At 55.5% G+C, this 18434-nt stretch overlaps 1 protein-coding gene across 1 annotated transcript in view; it reads left to right on the top strand.

Annotated features, from left to right (window-relative positions):
- The window catches only part of MXRA7 (matrix remodeling associated 7), a gene marked incomplete at its 5' end in the record, with an annotated part of 31475 nt that overhangs the window by 2654 nt on the left and 10387 nt on the right, over window positions 1-18434 (top strand). The window contains one exon of the mRNA XM_045299509.1: window positions 15581-15641. Within this exon, the coding sequence (XP_045155444.1) occupies window positions 15581-15641 (61 nt within the window). The remainder of the gene's footprint in view (window positions 1-15580; window positions 15642-18434) is intronic.

Here is an 18434-nt window from a genome sequence, read left to right as displayed (position 1 = left end):
TCCAGGGCTGATTTGGGGGAAGGGGTAGCCAGGCCTTTCTTCCGAGGCACCTCCAGGTGAACTAGAGCCTCCAAGCTCTGTCGCTTAGCACCCGACCTCAGTCACGGTGTGCACCTCATAGGGCCAACCCACTGAAAAGCCCTTGAAGAAACGCTTACGGGCTAGACAGAGGCTTTCATTCCCCAGAGCAAGCAAAGCCAGGTGTGCTTCCTCTGCTCACAAAGCTCACTGGAAGGTGGCGCTCCCTCAGCGGCTGTCAGCTCCAGAGGGAGAGGGCCCAGACCTTCCCCCCACCCTCAAGATGCAGCCCGTGCAGAACTCTCCTCTCCCCTCCCACCTCCTTCCCCATTAACCGCTCTGCTAATCCCATCCACTGCCTCTTCCTCCACTAGGGCCCTGGGGTCCAGGCCAGCTGCTGCCTCTGGCTCACAAAGCCCATTCCCGGGAAGAAGCTGCAGCCCTGGGCTGCTGCTGCCTCCAGCTGTTGCCAAGGGTCGCTGGGCCCCTGGGGGCAGCAGACTCAGAGAGGGGAGGGGGAGGAGGGGAGGGCTGAACCCTGGAGCAGCAGCAAGCCCAGTGGCCGCCCCTCCCCCTCCACTCATCTCCACTCCCGTCCCCTTCCTCTGCTTTTCTCCCCACCCCCCTCGTCTCCCTCTCTCCCCTATCCTCCCTGGGTCCTCCCCTCCCTGTCTTCCGGGACCACTGTTCTCTCCTCCTTCCCTGCCCCCTCCCCTCCTCAGCACCTGGGGACTGGGAGGGTGACCCTGTATTCCTGGAACCTCCCCTCAGGCCTCCCATCGGGATCAGGGAGGGGTGGGCAGTGGAGAACAGGCATGTGCGTGCACATGGGGAGCTCCGTGGCCGGGCCACGCCGTGGAGGTGTGGGTCCAGCAAGCCTGCACGATCTATCGGGCAGGCTCCCCAGCAGTGGTCATGGGTGAAGGTCAAGGGTCGTTCCCATCAAGCAGACTTCCATTGATCGGTGGCTCCCTGTCTGAGATGGGACACAGACATCTTGGCGCTGTTTGTCAGAGGAGGGTGGGTGGCTCTGGGAGGCAGCTGGTGTCGGAAACAAAACAGGGGGGTGGGGGTGCTCTTCAAGATAAAGGGCACAGAGACTAGGACCTGTTCTCAGGAGGGACAGTGTGACTTCCGATGCAATGCCCTGTCTTACGCTGGGTTCTGGCTCGGGACAACGGAGAGAAGCTCCCTCTTCGAAGGGCAGTTTGGGGGTAATTGGGATGTTTTTTAAGATGAATGGTGTAAGTAGGTGACATGAGCTTCTCAGGTGTGATAAATAAGCAATGCTGGGTCTTGTGGGACTGCTCGGAGCCCAGGTGCCGTTATGGTTACCAATTGGGCTGCTAGCCACAAGGCCAACTATTCGAAATCACCAGCACTGGGGCTGTCTGCTCCCGTGAATTAGCAGGCAGTCAAATCAGCAGTCACCGTCTCAGAAACGGAGGGGCTGTCTACCCTGTGCTAGGGGGTCGCTCCGAGTCAGCGTGGACTTGACGGCAGTGGGTGTGGTGGTGTGGTCTGCTGGGCGAGCGGGGTAGGAGTCTCATTTTCCTTGTGGCAGGCCTGAGGGACATTCCCAGTGCCCACTGCTATGTGCCAGTGGATGCTCTCGTGTGGCTGGACTGGTTTCAGCAGGGCTTCCACACGGAGGCAGACTAGGAAGAGAGGCCTGGCAGTCTCCTTTCAAAAATCAACCAAGGGAAGGAAGCCTGGTGGACAGTGTGGCTCCCGGTGCCCCATGCCTGAGTCAAAGGCAGGAAGCAACAACAGGGTGTTCTCAAGAGGAAACACGCTGAAACACAGAGGGGTGACAGACCATGGTCCTAGAAACACATGGTGGGATGGGGGCTGTGTGGCTCTGTACAGAGAGGAGGCCAAGGCAATAAAGTGTTGACTCTAGATGATTCTAGGTAAAAAGGTACCTGGGTATTCGCTGTCTTCCAACCGTTCCTCACTCCGGCATTCTTCAGAGTCAAATGTGGGGAGAAAAGAAGCCAAGCAGAGAACCTCTGGGGTGGTCTTGGTTTTTCATCATGTCGGGGGTGCCTGGTCTGGGGGTGCTGCTCAGCTCCGCCTTGGCTAGCCTCTTTGAGTCCTGCTGCCACTAGCTCCATCTCTGTGGGTCCCCTGCCTTCACTGGGGCCACAGCTGTGTCGCCTGGAAGCTGCAGAGACCCCAGCTGACCCCATGGCCCCACTTTCTGTTCTCTTCGGCAAGTCCTGGGAGCCAGGGGGCTGAGGGCAGAGAGCACGAGTTGGCATGGTTGGTATCCCAATGGAGCCCGAGGTTTGCTGGGGGATTAAAAAGAAGTAAAAGCTGGCGGCACTGCCCCAATGCCTGCTAATTAGGCCAGATTAAATTCAGGCAGATAAAGGCCCGACACACCTGAAGTGTGTGCCCTCACCCCATAGACTCCCGTGGGCAGGAGAGCGGCCAGTCCCTCCGAGCGGCGACCTCGGGCTCCCACACTTTTCTGTGAAGCTGCCTACATGTGTCCTTTACTTTCTCATGTGGGAAGGAAGTCGGAGGGACTTCCTGGACAGCTGGCCAAACGTGGTTCCGTCTCTCAGAGAGAGTCTTGGGTAACCCCCCCAAAAAGAACGAAAAATATAGCTGTCCATTAGAATTTTCTACTCAGTAAGAAGTTGTCAATCCTTGGAGAAAGAGCTGTCTGGCACCAGGATGTTAGAAAGAAAACCTGGATGGAGTGTATTCGTGTTTAGACCGTTTCCTTCTTAAAAAATATATATATATATATATATATACGTATATATATATATATACACATATATGTATATATATATATATATACATATATGTATATATATAATATTTTTACATAGTTTTGTTGGCATATATTTCACATATCATACGGTTCATTCGTTCGAGTCGTGTAATCCACACCACAGCCAAGTTCAAAATGCTTTCTTCTGCTGCTCATGATCATGACCTTTCCACGTTCCCCGTCCTCCCCTGCCCGGCCGGGGGAATTGTTAATAGGTCATGTGTTAACATGTATCTGTTTATTTTCCCCAACAGTTTTAGTGGCGCATCATTTACACCTCACACCATGCGATCGCTCAGTCACATCAAGGGCCACTGCACAGTCCCCACCACCGCAGTCTTGGGCCAGCCCCCACGTCCCACGTCCCACCACGTCCCACGTCCCACCACGGCTCAATTCCCGGTGACACGAGTTCTGCGAGGTCATCTTCTTTTTGTGCCTCCTCTCTCTCCCAGCCCGACAGTCGGCCCACACCTCAGCGTGGGGGGAGGGAGACCAACTGAGGACACTAGGGACATTCTTCCTGAGAAATGCCAAGTCCCCGGCGGCCAGCGCATTTCTGGACCCACGGGAGCTGACCACAGCTGGCGTGCCACTTGGAGCAGGAATGACTGACCTGTCGGTCATTGTGGAGCTGATTGTGACTCAAGGTGACCCTGTGGCAGGAGTGGAACTGCCCATAGAGTGTCCAAGCCTGGCAGGAGTGGAACTTCCCCATAGAGTGTCCAAGCCCATCACCTCTAGGAAGCAGGCTGTCCCAGCATTCCCTAATGGAGTGGCTGCTGGGGTAGAACTGGCGACCTTGCAGTTCACAGTGCTTGATTCCTGTGCCCCCAGGCCTCCTGCAGATAGCTAGCTGCTTCCTGATATCCTCTTTGTCCAAGGGAGCCTGGTGGCAGAGTGGTTCCGAGGTGGGCTGCCATAGGCAAGGCTGGCAGTTCTAAACCACCAGCAGCTCTGAAGGAGGGAGGAAGACAGGGCTTTCTACTCCCATAAACAGTGACAGTCTCGGAAATTCACAGAGGCAGGCCGACCTAGTCCAAGAGCTTCGCTGTGACCCACTCGGAGGCAGTGGGTTTTTGTCAACAACTAAGGATGGGGCACCATAACTGAGGCCGTTTGTCCCCTCCTGCCTGGGAGGGAGAAGCATCGGTCACTTCTGCTGGCTAACAGACAACGGCCTGAGATTAAGCTGCTGCAGACAGCCACGGTCAGGACTCAGGGCAGTGTTTATCGAAGTAAGTTTGCCACCGTAGAGCCCTCAAATCCGACCTGAGGAAGTCCCTTCGCCTTCGGACCTCAGTTTCCTCATCCACAAAGCGAAGGGGTTGCATGAAAGTGGCCTTTGACACCCCTCAGGTGTCTAACACCCCGTGATTTCTTTAGACATCAAGTCCCTTGTCACGTCAGGACTCCCAAGGGACCCTTGTGTAACAATGTCTAACTCGCGCCAGACCCAACCTCTGGTTGGGATGATCTTGGGTAGACGGATTTGGCGGCCTCCATAGTAACAGTTTTGCCCCCGCCCAGATTTGCATTTGAGGTAAATCTCAAAGTCTGAGGTCAATCTCCCGTCCAAGTACTAACCAGACCTGACCCTACTTAGCTCCCGAGGTCAGACGAGATCGGGCGCGTTCAGGGTGCTGTGGCCGTAGACTGAGGTCAATCTCAAAACAAGATCAGATAAAAGCCCCAGGAACAAGATTATACCCTCCAGCCCAGTGGTAGCAGAAAATGCCACCCTCGGGTCAAGCCATCCTGACCTTCAGTCCCCAGGAAGCCTAACCCAGGCTTTACCTCCTCAAGCGCCACTCTTCTAGTGGTGTACCTAACGACGGTCATGATCAAGATATTTCAGTTTTGTTTGCCCCAGCAAAATAATTTCATCTCAGTAGATCTCTCAGATCACATCTTGTCCTGTCCTTCATTTCCGTCCCTGTCTTAGACCTGGCTCTAATGGTCCCAAAATGTAAGAGACTAGAATTCAACCGGGTGCTCAGCAGACAGGGTGAGGCAGTGCGGTGTTGCCTCAGGGTGCTCTGTGGCCTGCTTTATTCACGAAGCCCGCAGTGCTCTGGGAAGCCTCTTTGTGGGCACGGTGCCCAGAACCGCTCATCCGATAGGATTGGCTCTGGCATGTGCTCACAGCATCTGAGTAGGAGAATTTGTTTAGCGTTTGAGAATGTGCCCTTGATGGAAACACAGGAGGCATTTGCCTTCGCCTCCAAGGACAGCCACCGGGCAGTGGCTTTCAAGAATAGAGATTCATTTTCATTGAACATCTGGAAAGAAAAACCCGATTTGCTCAAACAAGGTCACATGCACTGGCGCGGGGGTTAAGGCTTCAGCATATCTTTATGGGAGACACAATTCCGTCCATAACCGCCCCCAGGACGCTCCTTTTGCTGTGGGCCCTGGAAGACGGCGGTGCTGCAGGGCAGCCCCCTTGGGGGTAATGCTGCTCTCAGCCTGAGCACTCAAGCATGCGTGCTCGCTCGCTTTCTTCCTTTCTTCTGTTTCTCTCTCTCAGACTTGCAGTCAGTAGCTCGCCCAGTGTTTTCCCTTTGCCCTTTGCCTTTTGTGGAAGAGCTCAAAGCCAAACCACACTCCCTGCCATCGGGTCGATGCTGACTCACACTCAAGACTGTCACGGCGTATGGGAGGAGAAAGCCCTGCCTCTCTCCCGAGCAGCAGCCGGTGGTGGTGGACTGCCAACCCTGAACCACGACACCACCAGGGCTCCCTGGTGGAAGAACTGGGACCCACCATTACAACAGCAGGACTTCTGGACCTGGGCCACCATCGCTGCCCCCCAGAAAACTCAGACCCCATCATCCCTTTGATCAACAGCTGATGAAGCGCACCCCTGTCCTCTCCCTGAGGGACAGCTCGGGGGCCAGCGGCCTCCTCAACATGTCCCCTTGGGTTTCTGAAGAAGCTGCCCTGTGCCATGAGAGTCCTTCGTTCCCAACCGCCACCCTGCCTCCCCTGTCTCCCCGATCCTGGAGGAAGACTTAGGACCACCCCCACCCCCGTGAGTATCCTCAGAGGGGGCCGGTGACACACCAGTTAGGCACTCTGATGTCCATCGAAAGGTTGGTTCCGACCCTCCCGGCAGCCCTGCTCTGTACAGATAAGTCTGCCCTGCGCACGGGGTCGCTGTGAGTCAGCCCACTCGACATCACCCAGCAACAGTGATGTTCCCTGTGGCCACTCTCAGGGGCTGGGGTCCCAAACCCATGAGTCCCCCATGTTTTCTCCCCAGCCCCCACTGGCTCGCCCTCTGTCAACCGGTCCTATCCGCTCCATCTCCAAACTGCATCCACCTCTAGCCACTTCTCTCCCTGCCCTCTGCTGGGAGGCGTGGCTCGTCCGCGTGTGCATCCTCCCCTGCCCTGCTCTCCCCTCTTCCCCACGCTCCGCCCAGCAAGCAGTGTCACCGTTGTACCACGCAAGCCCCCCCACGACCCCCTGCTTAAATCCATTCCCTTCCCAAGATACCCAGACTGCCCACTGCCCTCCAGGTCCGGCAGGAAGGACCCAGCCACAGCCACCACTCTGGGGCTTAGACCCCTCACAGCTGCACCCCTGCACTTGCTTGTGGCGCCTTCTTCTCAGGTCGCTGTGTCCTTGGGAACATCTTAGTGGACGTGAACCCTCCCGTGCACACGCTCCCAAGCTATCATCCTCCACGTGGCTTCCGTCACAGCCCCCAGCGCTGCCTGCGGTCTCTGCTGATATCGCCAGCTCCTGCAGCAGGCTCCCCACGCAGTCCGCACGCATTCACACTCACTGAGGCAAGGGACTGTACCCACACCAAGAAAACAAAGCAGGAAACGGGGGCGGGGGGCGCCTTGGGACTCAAAAGCAGGTGCCCCGGGAGGGGGAGCTGGCAGGAAGGGGTCTTAGAATCACCCCTGCCTGGCACCTCCCACCCGTGTGCTGGCAGCTGCCACTCCCCTCTGGCCAGAAAAGGGCAAGCTAGCTGCCTAGTGGCAGCCCCTGGGGGGCAGGGAGGGGGTATGTATGGACGGAAGATTCCACTCAGACTCATCCTCACCCAGGTTAGCCTTTCTGAGGCTGTGAATCAACACTGCCCCATCTTCCTTGGTTGGTGTGTTGAACCTCTAACCTTGTGGTTGGCAGCCAAGCGCTTTAGCCACTGTGCCACCGGGGCTCCTGCGCACGCACACACGCACACACACACACACACACACACACACACACCAAAACCCACGGAAATGGAGTTGATCTCCGCTGGTGAGACAGCAGACCTGCCCCACAGAGACTGGGAGTCTATGGAAACAGTCTTTCTCCCTCGGTGCAGTTGGGGGTGGTGGTGTTGAATCCCCCGCCTTGCAGTTGCCGGCCCAGCACTCAACCCACTTGCCATCTGGGCCCCTCGGTTAGCCCCTTATTTTTGTTCTCCTTATCTCTGAGCTGCAGAGAGGGCTGGGGGGTGGAGCAAGGAGGGACAGGCCTCCCACCGGCCGCCTGGCCGCCCCTGCGCTGTTGGCCTCTGAGCTCATGCAGCGCAGCGCGAACCAGTGAGAAGTCATTGAGGGGTGGGCCCAGCAGGAAGCAGCTCTGAGGACCAGCCACGGGGTCCCAAGAGATCCTGTGTGTTGGATCCTGGGGGGCTTGGGGGAGGGGGCTGGGCTGGGCCAGCCTCCTTGCCTGCCTGTTTCTCCTGGCCTGGCTCTGACTCTGGCTCTCTCTCTTTGTCTTTGTCCCTCTCCTCTCTGGCTTCCTGCCCCGCCCCCTCTCCAGAACTCTGCATCAGGGTGGGGGTGGCTGCAGGCAGCCCTGAGTGACAGATGGCAGTGTGCTGCCAGTGGGTGCGAGGCTGGCCCCTGAGCCCGGAGTAGCCTCCCTGCCCCTCGTGATGGAACCCTGCCCCTCCTCGGCCAGCAGCTGCCTGCCTGAGCCCCCGCAACCCAGCACCTCCCAGCTCCTGAGGGCCCCTGGCCTTGCAGAGATTGTTGGAGACACTGTCCCATTTCTGCCCCTGTGCTGCCTCCCCTGCCCCTGGAGGAAAGCCCAAAGTAGAAAGTGGGGTGAAGGTGAGGGGAAGCTGAGGCTCACCCCCCTCAGGAATAAAGCCGAGGGCCCTGTCCCATGAGGAGTCGTCCCATGAGGAGTCGTCCCATGAGGTAGCGGCCGGACCTGGTCTGTGCTCAGGGACCTGCTGGACACCCCGACCCAGGCTCCCTCCATTCTGGGCGCGGGCAGCTTAGGATGGGCTTGACGGACTCACCCGCGGTGCAGGGTGGCTCCTGCCTCACTGCCCAGGATGATCCCCTCATTAAGCACGGCCCTCGAGGGGCAAGGCGATCATGGGAGGGATGGGGAGCCCTGAGGGGCTACCCTTGTCCAGCTGCCGCGGCCCTTTGGACAAACGGCAAGCTGAAGGCCAGGCTCCTGTACCACCCGGCTCACTGGTCACCCCTCAGCTAAGCCTGGAACCTGCTGCTCTCTGCCCTTCTCCACAGGGGCAAAGGCATACGGTCCTTGCTCAGGCCTCTCTCGGAGGCTCCCGTCATCACACACAGGGCAGGTCCGGCCCTTTCCACGGTGTCTCCCTCAGCATCACGCACAGAGCATCCACAGGAGAGGAAGTTAGCGTGGGACCATCGCCGGAGAGCCACCACAGCCAGAGCTGGTTTCCCTGACCAGCATGCGCCCTCTCTGCCCCTGGGTCCTCATCGCCATGGTCAGGAAGGCCAGCCGGACGCTCCCTATCAGTGAGGACGGTCTTCCCTCGGATGTACTGATCAGCTGGGACCCGTCCCTGGAAGGCCGTCGTGCCCGATAAGGTTAAGGGTGAGGTTAGAGGAAGGAAAAGAGGAAGACCGTCTAGGGACGGACGGACGGATACAGGGTCCGCAACAATGGGCACAAACATAACGGCAGCTGTGAGGGTGCGGCAGGGCATAGGGTCACTGAGAGGCAGAACGACAGCACACGTCTTGGGGTTCATTTTGCTAGACTACATATCACCTAACATCGATTGCTTCAAATTATGCATTGGCATTTGGAGTTGGGGAAACTGGATTGTTCAGAACGGAGGGAGTCAACATTCCCAACCCCGGTTAGCACACAGATTCCAGGGATATTGTATTCCCGTCACTGCCGACCAGCCCAAACATCTGCTCCCTGAAGGAACTCGTGGGCATATATAGATGAAGTGTTAGGATGAATTCTCCAGGGAAACAGAGCCAGGGCGCTTGTATGTGTCTGTCTACAGACAGATTTCTATCAAGACGTGGCTCACACCATTGTAGACGGGGGTACGTCCAGTCTGGTTCAAGTCCGTGGGTCAGATGTCAGCTGGAGGCTTCTCCTGCATCTGGTTCAGGGTCTGCTGATATTACTGCTTGATCCTGGGAGCATCAGCGGATCGCCGACCTCGTATCCATTTGGTGTGGCATCCACCAGCCTGTGGTCTTCCTGCTCCATCTCCCTGCTTCCTGCCCGTCAGCCCCTGTAGCTCCAGGAGTCAGGAGAAGCCTCCCGCTGACAGCTGACCCAGGGCCTTGAGCTGGACTGGACTTAACACTTCGATGACGATGTGAGCCGTTATTTGGTAGAAACTGCTTTTTGTAGACCTGCACACACAGCACCACTGGCTTTGTATCTCTAGGGGACTCAGCCTACCACAAGCACAAAGCCCTAGCCAGACTTTGGCACCACGTTTTACATCTAGCCTGTGACTACCCTGGTTAATATGTGAGCCTCGCGTACCCAATTGGAGTCTGTTTGAGCTACTGATACACAGTTGGGAGGTTTCTCTTGTTTACTGCAGTGCACGATAGCGGGCATTGTACAGAATTCCCCCTCAACATGTTTTCCTGTCTAGGGTAAATCCCTAGAAGTGGGTTTGCTGAGTCACGGAGCAGTGTCTCCTTTTCCTGCTCCCTGAAAAGGCTGCCCCACCACCTCCAGCACCAAGATGCTGTGCTGTGCAAAATCAGAAGTGTGGCCCTGGACACGGGACCCACGGGCCACGCTGTGAGGAACCAAGGCTCACATTCCTGGAACGCTGGGACTCTATGCCAGCCATGCTAAGTGGACAGAACCTGTGCTATGTCCCCTGAAAGTAGCATGTCCTACAGGAGAGACAGGACATGCCAAGGCCTACAGGGATGGGCTCTGAATGTGCCCTTGGGCTTGTGAGAACCGTGGAGCTCACTGTCCTCGTCCTGGCGTCCAGCATTGGGGTTCTGAAGGCCATGTTTTGTTGTTTCCGTGTATGTGGTTCACCTTACTTTGCGGGTGGTGAGACTGCACAGTAGCAGCACGCAGTTCAGCCGCCCTCCTTTTTTGAGTTGGCCCTGCCCCAGCTGTATAAACTGCTACTCCCTAGGCTTTTGGTCTGACCTTTCAGATGGATGACGCTTGTCCCTTTGATCCTGAGAAGACAGGTCTTAAGAGTCCAATGGTCCAGGCAGACATTCCTCACGAGTTAAGCGAAACCACTGGTTTTCAGAAGAGCCCAGGGGGTTCTGAATAGAGGGGGAGAACTCAAAATCAAAGAAGGAGGTCAGCCTCATTAGTCAGATAAAGACTGGTGGGGAACCTCCCCCCGCCCCCCCAGACTATGGCCCGTGGTCACCCATCAGGTCTGGAACTAAACCCCCCACCCACCCCCTCGTGCTAGAATAATCAACCCTTTAGGATGAAAGGGCAGCCTTGAGCCCAGGACCCAGTGCAGAGACAGTAGGACAAGTGACCCACGGCCCATGGAGTGAGTGAGTGTGTGTGTGTGTGTGTGTGTAGACAGTGGATGAGCGGAAGCAAAGGGGGTTCACCTTGTAGGATGTCACCCCGATGGTTTGCTCTGCAAACCCTCACTAATGCACAGTCAACAAAGTAAGAAAAAAGACATCAGGGGCCATTTGGGGGTTTAAGGCCTAAACATGATCTCAAACGTTCACCCGCATCCCAATAAAAGGTTTAATAAAAATAGTAATGAAGTCTTAAACCCAAAATATCCTCGGGGTGGCTTCCTAAAACCAAACAGTGGGTGAGTCCCACCAATCAAGCCCATCGCGTGGAGGGTTGTGCTCCTTTAAGGGCGATCTCCACGGGGTCAGATTGACCAGAGCAGCCGGTAGCAAAGACAGGAGCTAAAAGCCTTGGGAGCGGTGGTTTATGTTCACGGGGGTTGGGGGGATAAGTCAGGAAAGGTGGGGGACAGGGTTGCCCAACTCGAAGCATGTCATCCAGGTCACTGAACTGTACTTATAAAAACTACTCAATTGCTGTCTGTCCCGCTGGGTATGTTCTGGACGATAAGAAGAAAACAAATTCTTTTTTTAAATAAGTAGAAGTTTTCTCGGAACACTGGTTTGCAGGGCTATATGCAGTCTCCAGAAATTCTGGATTCCATGATCCTTTGAAATGCTATTCTGCTTTCCCACCGCGTGCCTGTCAGTTTGTCACACTAGGGTGGCTTGTGTGTTGCTCTGATGCTGGAAGCGATGTCCCTGGTATTTCAAATGCCAGCAGGGTCACCCAGTGTGGGCAGGTTTCAGCAGAGCGTCCAGAACAGACCTACGAAGAAGGAACAGGCTGTCCACTTCTGAGGAATTAACTATGAAAACTTCATGGGCAGCATCAAAACACTGTTAATGACCCCAGGCGATGACTGAGGAAGAGCTGCCTTCTCAACGTGGAGTCCACGCCATGACCTGGGTGGGGAACGAACGCTCGCCGACGGAGAGCCTTCCGGACCTTCCTTTGCAGACGGGGACTCACTCCAACGAGAAGAAACAGCTGCAAGCATCCACGAGGAATCGTCACTTTGAATCTACGAAGTATGAGTCTAGGAAAATTGGAAGCGGTCAGAAAAGTAGTGGAACACATAAAGGTCAATATTCTAGGTGTTAGTGGGTGGAAATGGTCTGGAATTGGTCCGTTTGAATCAGATAATCCTATGGTTTGCTCTGCCGGGAATGAGAGATCCAGGAGGAATGGGGTCACACTCATCTTGAAAAAAGGACATTTCAACATCTGTCTTGAAATACAGTGCTGTCTGTGATAGGATAATATCTGCCCGAGTATAAGGAAATCCAGCCAATTCAACTGTTTTTCAGATTTATGCACCAACCACTAAGGTCAGTGATACAGAAATTCAAGAAGTCTTCAATCTGAAATTGATCAAACATGGGATCAAGATTCATTGATAATTATTGGCGATTGGCATACAAAATTCATCGATAATTATTGGTGATTGGAGACGGAGCTGTAGAATTGTGCAAGACCAAAGACTTCTTTATCTCAAACACCTTTGTTCAGTAACACAAGCAGCAGCTCCCTAAGTGGACTTCTCCAGGTGGAATACACAGAAATCAGATGGACCATATCTTTTGGAACGGATGAGGGAGAAGCTCCATATCAGCCGCTGAACACAGGCCTGTGGCGGGCCGTGGAACAGGCCACCAATTGCAGGTAGAAGCAGACGAAAACGAAAGCAAGTCTATGAGCATACAGCCTTGAGTCTGTCCCATCTGAACTTCAAGAACAGTTTTGATGCACTCAACACTAAAGACAGAAGACCTGCTGAGCTGTGAGAGGACGTCGAGACCATCATACATGAGGAAAGCAAAGGGTCATTAAAAAGACCGGAAAGAAAGGACAGATCAAAGGGGACGTCAGAAGAGACTCTGAAACGTGCGCTTCATTGCGAGTGAGTGGCTCAGGCAAAGGGGAGAAACAGTGATGCCCGAGAGCTGACTGGACAACCTCAGGGGGCAGCTCGAGAAGACAGTCAGACAGTGAAGTGTGCACAGACCTCCGGGTAGAAAGCCAAACAGGAAGAGCCCGCTCAGCATACCTTAAACTGAAAGCACCCAAGAAAAAATTCAAGCCCGGAGTTGCAATCTTGAAAGAGTCTATAGGCAAAATATTAAATGATGCAGGAGACGTCAAAAGATGAAGGAAAGAACTAGCCCACATTCCACCTTTTCAGGAGGTGGCCTAGGAACAAGGACCAATGGTGCTGAAGGAAGAACTTCAAACTTCACTGAATGCAGTAGCCAAAAACAAGGCTCCGGGAATCAACGGACTATCACTGGAAACGTTTCAGCACGCTGATGGAGCCCTGGAAGCACTCGCTCGTCTGTGCCAGGAAATTTGGAAGACGGCTACTTGGCCAACTGACTGGAAGAGATCCATGTATTTACCCGTTCCAAAGAAAGGTGGCCCGACAGAATGCACAGATTATACAATTAACAATATCATTAATATCACATGCAAGTAAAATGTTGCTAAAGATCATCCAACAACATATGCAGCAGTACCTTGACAGGGAGCTTCCAGAATGTCAGGCTGGATTCAGATGAGGACGTGGACCAAGCGATATCATTGCTGTTGTCAGATGGATCTTGGCTCAAAACAGAGAATACCAGAAAGATGTTTATTTATGTTTTATTATTACTAATAATAAGATTATCAGTTGGGGTTTAATACATGTATCATTCCAAATTTCAATCACATCAAGTAGAATGTAGAGTTGCTACCACAATCAGTTTCCAAACATTCCCATTCTGCATGGACCCCTTGACATCACCTCCCTTTTACCCCACCTGCACCGCTGTACTCCCTTCCCCCTGTTTGTATTTATTGATTATGCAAAGGCATTCAACTATCTGGCTCATCACAAACTTTAGATAGCTTTGAAGCTTTCGAGGATTTTGTCTTGCTTGCATCCACAATCATGCTCATAGAAGCAGCAGTCAAGAGATCAGATGACTGTTTGCATTGGGATGTTACTGACCCACGCCATGGCATTACCACTGACCACCATTGGGACGTTACTGACCCATGCCATGGCGTCATCACTGACCACCATTGGGATGTTACTGACCCACGCCATGGTGTCACCACTTGCCTCATCTCGTGGGCACATGAAAGTTGGACATTGAATTAAGTAGACCGGAGACAATACCGAAAGAACAAACCCATCTGTAGTGGAAGAATTAGGGACAGAGTGCTCCTTAGAAGCAAGGACAGTGAAATTTTGTCTCACTTATTTGGACATGTTTTGGGGGAGTGACCAGTCCCTGGAGAAGGACATCATGCTCGGTAAAGGAGAAGGCAGCAAAAAGGAGGAAGGTCCCCAGCAAGATGGGCTGACACTGTGTTTGCAACAATGGCACCAACGTGAGAACCAGGTGAGGGCGGTGCGGGAGCGGGCAGTGCTTCCTTCTGTTGAACGAGGCTTCTCTGTGAGTCAGAACCTGCTCCCTAGCACCTAACATCAGCAACCTTCTGCATTCCCCCACTGTGATCAGGAGTCTTCTATAGGATCTTTGATCCCTATGGTCACTCATGGTATCTGGGCACCATCTAGGGAAAGCCTCAATTGGAATCTGTCTGCGGGCCATCTTCTCATCCATATCCATCACGCACCCCTCTCTCAACCCGTGGGTCAGGCCGTGGTCTTCAGTCACCTGACCCACGCTGCGGCATTTCAACCAATCAAATGCATGTGGACGTTGGACAGTGAAGAAAGAAGCCACAGATGCGTGTGGTGCAGATTATCGACAGTCCCGTGGACTGCCAGAAGCACACACCGGTCTGTCTTGGAAGAAGCCCAACCAGAAAGCTCCTTAGAAGCAAGCCCGGCGAGCCTTGGTTTGGATATGTCCTCAGAAGAAGACAGGGCCTGGGAAAGGCCATCATATTTGAGAACGTCAGCGGGGAAAGAAAGGAAGGTGGATGGACACAGGCGTTGCCACAGCGGGGGCTCAGACACACCATGTGAGCCTGGTGCAGGGACTGGGCAGCCTTGCATTGCATTGTACATGGGCTCGCTGCCAGCTCCTTGGCCCTTAACAACAGTAGATCCCCCGGTGATGCCAACAGTTCCCTCGGCAGCTAACCAAAAGGTTGGTGGATCGCACACCACCTGCTAGCACCATGGAAGAAAGGCCTGGTAATAATGCCTCCCCTGAAGATGACAAGACCACCACACGGAGCGCAGTTCTCTTTCACCCACGGGCTGGCCACAGGCCGGCCAAGTCAGCCTCACCGGGTTCGGTGTTTTGGTTTCTGTGGCGATTGTCATCTTTGTCCGCTGGACTTCTGTGTCATCATTCCTCTACCACGCCCGCACCCTTCAACGCCCAGCACGTCTCTTCTATCCTCTGACATTCCTGCACGTTGAAGTCATGCCTTCCTTCCATCCAGGCCAACTGGAAACACTCCTCCCAGCCAGCTGTTTAGGGGCCAGAGCGGGGTGGCTGGGCTGCAGGACGTGGAGGGCCCCAGGTTGCACATGGCCACAGGAACTCGGGCGAGGATTCGAGTGATGGTGGAGGACATGAAGCCACGCCCAAACGCAGCTCCTCTGGGACGCCCAGCCTGGCCCAGCTTCTCTCTGCTCTTCCTGTGCTCCTGTTCCACTCGTCGAAGCCAACGGGGTGGGGCCAGGCGTCCCTGGTCCTTCCAGGCGTTTTCGCAAGCACCCGCCTGGTACAGATAGAAGCACGTGTCTGCTTGGCCCAGGTGGCAGCATTGAGTCGACACGCAGAGTTTATTTTGACGTTGACCTGTCCCCCCCTCATCCTCCATGGTGTCCTGCTTCATGTCCAACTGCTCCTCCTCCTCCTCTCCCTTTGGCCCTCTGCGCCCCACCTCCTGAGGATGGCCTCTTGTTTCTCACGTGACTCCACACACCTCTCCCCAGTGGCCCCTTGTGTTCCTGGAGGGTCCCAACGCCCCAGTGGACAGATCCAAGCACTGCTGACCTGTCTCTTTGTCTTGCAGGAGGAGGAATTTGACCCAGGTGAGAGGCACCTGCCCCAAGAAGAGCCCGAGGAAGAAGATGGTGAGTGGGGTCTGGCCTCGGGGTGCCCCCTCTCGGCCTTCACTGAGCACAGGCTACAGGAGGGGGGTGTGGGGGCTCTGTGGGGAGGAGCCGAGAGCAGAGTCAGCCTCAGCCCCAGGGTGTCCGAGCAGATGCCTGCGCTGTGCCAGCCCTTGCCTCCCATCATCCCTTGCGGCTGTCTTCACCACTTCCGCCTTTCCATCTGCGACTGTGAGTTGTCTCCAGGTAGAGGGGACGCACTGGACAAGGACACCACCAGCACCCTGACCCTCTGCCCCCTTGGTCTCTGTTCTCACCCTGCGGAGGCCGAGAGTCTGGGCTCAGGGTGTCGGCCATGTTGATTGCTTCTGAGGTCCTGAGTTTGATGGTTGGCAGCCCTGGACCATCCCTGGCTTGCAGGTCACTCAGTCTCCACCTCCATCGCCACTCAGCAGCTGGCATACGACTCCCTGTTCCAGCATGGCCTCAGGGTGACTGGTGATATCTTGAAAGGCCCCCAACCCCAGTAAGCTCAAGTACACAGGTCACAGGAGCAAGGCACTTCAGCAAATCTTCCCGGGGACACTGTTTAATCCCCGAGGTGCCTCCTGTCACCTTGTGCATCTGACTCCTCTCCCCAAGTGTCCCTGACCTATTTTACAGAGACCAGCAGTCCACAAAGGGAGCCTTGGTGGCGGGGTGGCTACGCGTCAGGCTACTAACGACAAGGGCAGCAGGTGGACCCCCCAGCGGTTCCGAGGGAGAAGGACGAGGCTGGCAGCCCCTGTAAAGAGTGACAGCCTTGGGAGCCACGGGGGCAGTTCTACCCTGTCCGATAGGGTCGCTGTGATAGTAGTCCTCACCCCCACGGTAGTGAATTTCGGTTTTTTTAGTTTGGAATAACCTCTCAAGGACCCTGGTGAGCCCTGCAGGCTAGTGGTGGGCTGCTCACCCTAAGGAGAAGGAGGGGGCTGCCTGCTCCCCCGATGAGTCAGAACCCACTCGGTGCCAGGGGGCTTGGAATTGAGTTGAATATCCTCACGAGGGGCCCTGGTAGCGCAGTAATGTAGCACTTGGCAGCCAAGGGAAAGATACGCGTTTGAATCCACCAGTCGACCCTCCCTCCCTCGGGAGAAAGATGTGTCCAATCTGCTTCCCTGTTGAGCTGACAGCCTGGGAGGGTGGGGCGGGGTGGGGGTGGGCACCAGGAGTCGGGATCGACTCCATGCAACCCGGCTTATTTCGTGTGTGTGTGTGTGTGTGTGTGTGTGTGTGTGTGTGTGTGTGTTTGAATGTCCTCACAAAACCTCCCGACAAAGGCTTCCAGGAGGATACGCCTGTGTTCCCGGTGGCTCCCAGGGGCTCCCAAGAAGGAGACGGCTGGCCGGTCCAGCGGCCCGAGGCAGATCGGGGCTGGATTTTGTGCTCCTGATGTTTTGTTCCTTAAAACACAAAAAAGCCCAAGGGCACCGAGCAAGGACCCTGCACGGGTGCAGTGGAGGCGGCGTGGGGGCGTGGAAAGTAGGAGCCCCTCAGACTAGCAAGACTGCACTGCCTCTTAAATTTGCTGCTGGCTGGGGCAGCGAAGAGGGGGTGCAGAAGTAGGCTGGGTGGCGGGGCCTGGGGTGGGGGTAGGGGAGCGTGGGTTCCCCCTGAGGTCTCAACAGGGCGGTTTCCTTCTGCTGCTGGAGGATTGAGCCCTTGGCAAGCAATGGGGTTGGGGAGGGATTGGAAAGGGGCTTGAGGCAGCCTCCACCAGGGAGACCTCATCTCCCCAGTTCATCCTCAAGTTGGGGTGCACTGCAGCCAGGGCCGTAGCACCTGAGTCCAGGAATCCTTCCCTGCACATGGATCCCGTGAGTGACGTGGGGACTCCCCCCAACACCCCCAGGTCAGGAGGAGAGGGGGGAGTTGACATTGTACCTTCTAGATACGGCCTAGGGCCCCCCCCGGATGACAAAGTTGTCACCTCCTTATCTGAGCTGCTGCCCCAGGATGGGCCCCTGTCCCTGCCTTGTGGACGGGGTAGAGGCGCTTCCCGCAGTCAGTGAGGCACCGTGGGTCCCAGCCCACTGCCAGAGTGGCTCACCTGAGCCTGGGTTAGGTTCCCGCAACCTCTTTTCCCGACTTCCAGCCTTGAGGGTGCTCACCCATGGAACCCCGGGGGTCTAGCAGGCTGTTGTCTGGGATACCGTGTCTGGTTAAGGCAGCGGTGGGGAACCATTTTCTCTGCCAAGCGCCACTTGGATAATTATAATATCATTCGAGGGCCATACAACATGATCCACTTAGAAATGAGCTTGCTGTGGTTGGTGGAACATTTCATGAAGCCACCCCTCTGTGGCAGCTGGGAACCGCTTCCCTTTGGTGCGGCGTGGGATGTTAGCTGGGACGGTGGTGCTTCGAGGGCCCCGTTTGGAATGCCGGTGCTGGTGAGGAATCCTGATAGCCACGGACTGCCAGAAGGACAGCCAGCCAGCCTGGACGAAGCACGGCCAGGGTGCTGCAGACATGCGGTCATGAGAGACCAGTCGCTGGAAAGAGGACAGCGTGTTGTAAAACAGAGCTGCAGAGGAGAAAGGAGACCCCCTCACAGGCTGGATGGACAAAGGAGCTGCGACCATGGGCTCACCGGGAGCACCACTGTGAGGTCGGCAGGGCCAGCCAGTGTTTCCTTCCGTTGTGCAGACGGTGGCCAGGAGTCAGAACCGGCCCTACATCACTTGAACAACAACATATGGCCCACGGACTGGAGGTTCCCCAACTCTGGTTGAAGAGAAAGGTGCAGAAGAGCCTCACCATGGTTGCCGGTGC

This window comes from Echinops telfairi, unplaced genomic scaffold (assembly GCF_000313985.2).
Source record: "Echinops telfairi isolate 266 unplaced genomic scaffold, ASM31398v2 ScPeMD7_7458;HRSCAF=8496, whole genome shotgun sequence".
Classification (NCBI taxonomy): Eukaryota; Metazoa; Chordata; class Mammalia; order Afrosoricida; family Tenrecidae; genus Echinops; species Echinops telfairi.
This window is presented reverse-complemented; position numbering and strand designations above follow the sequence as displayed.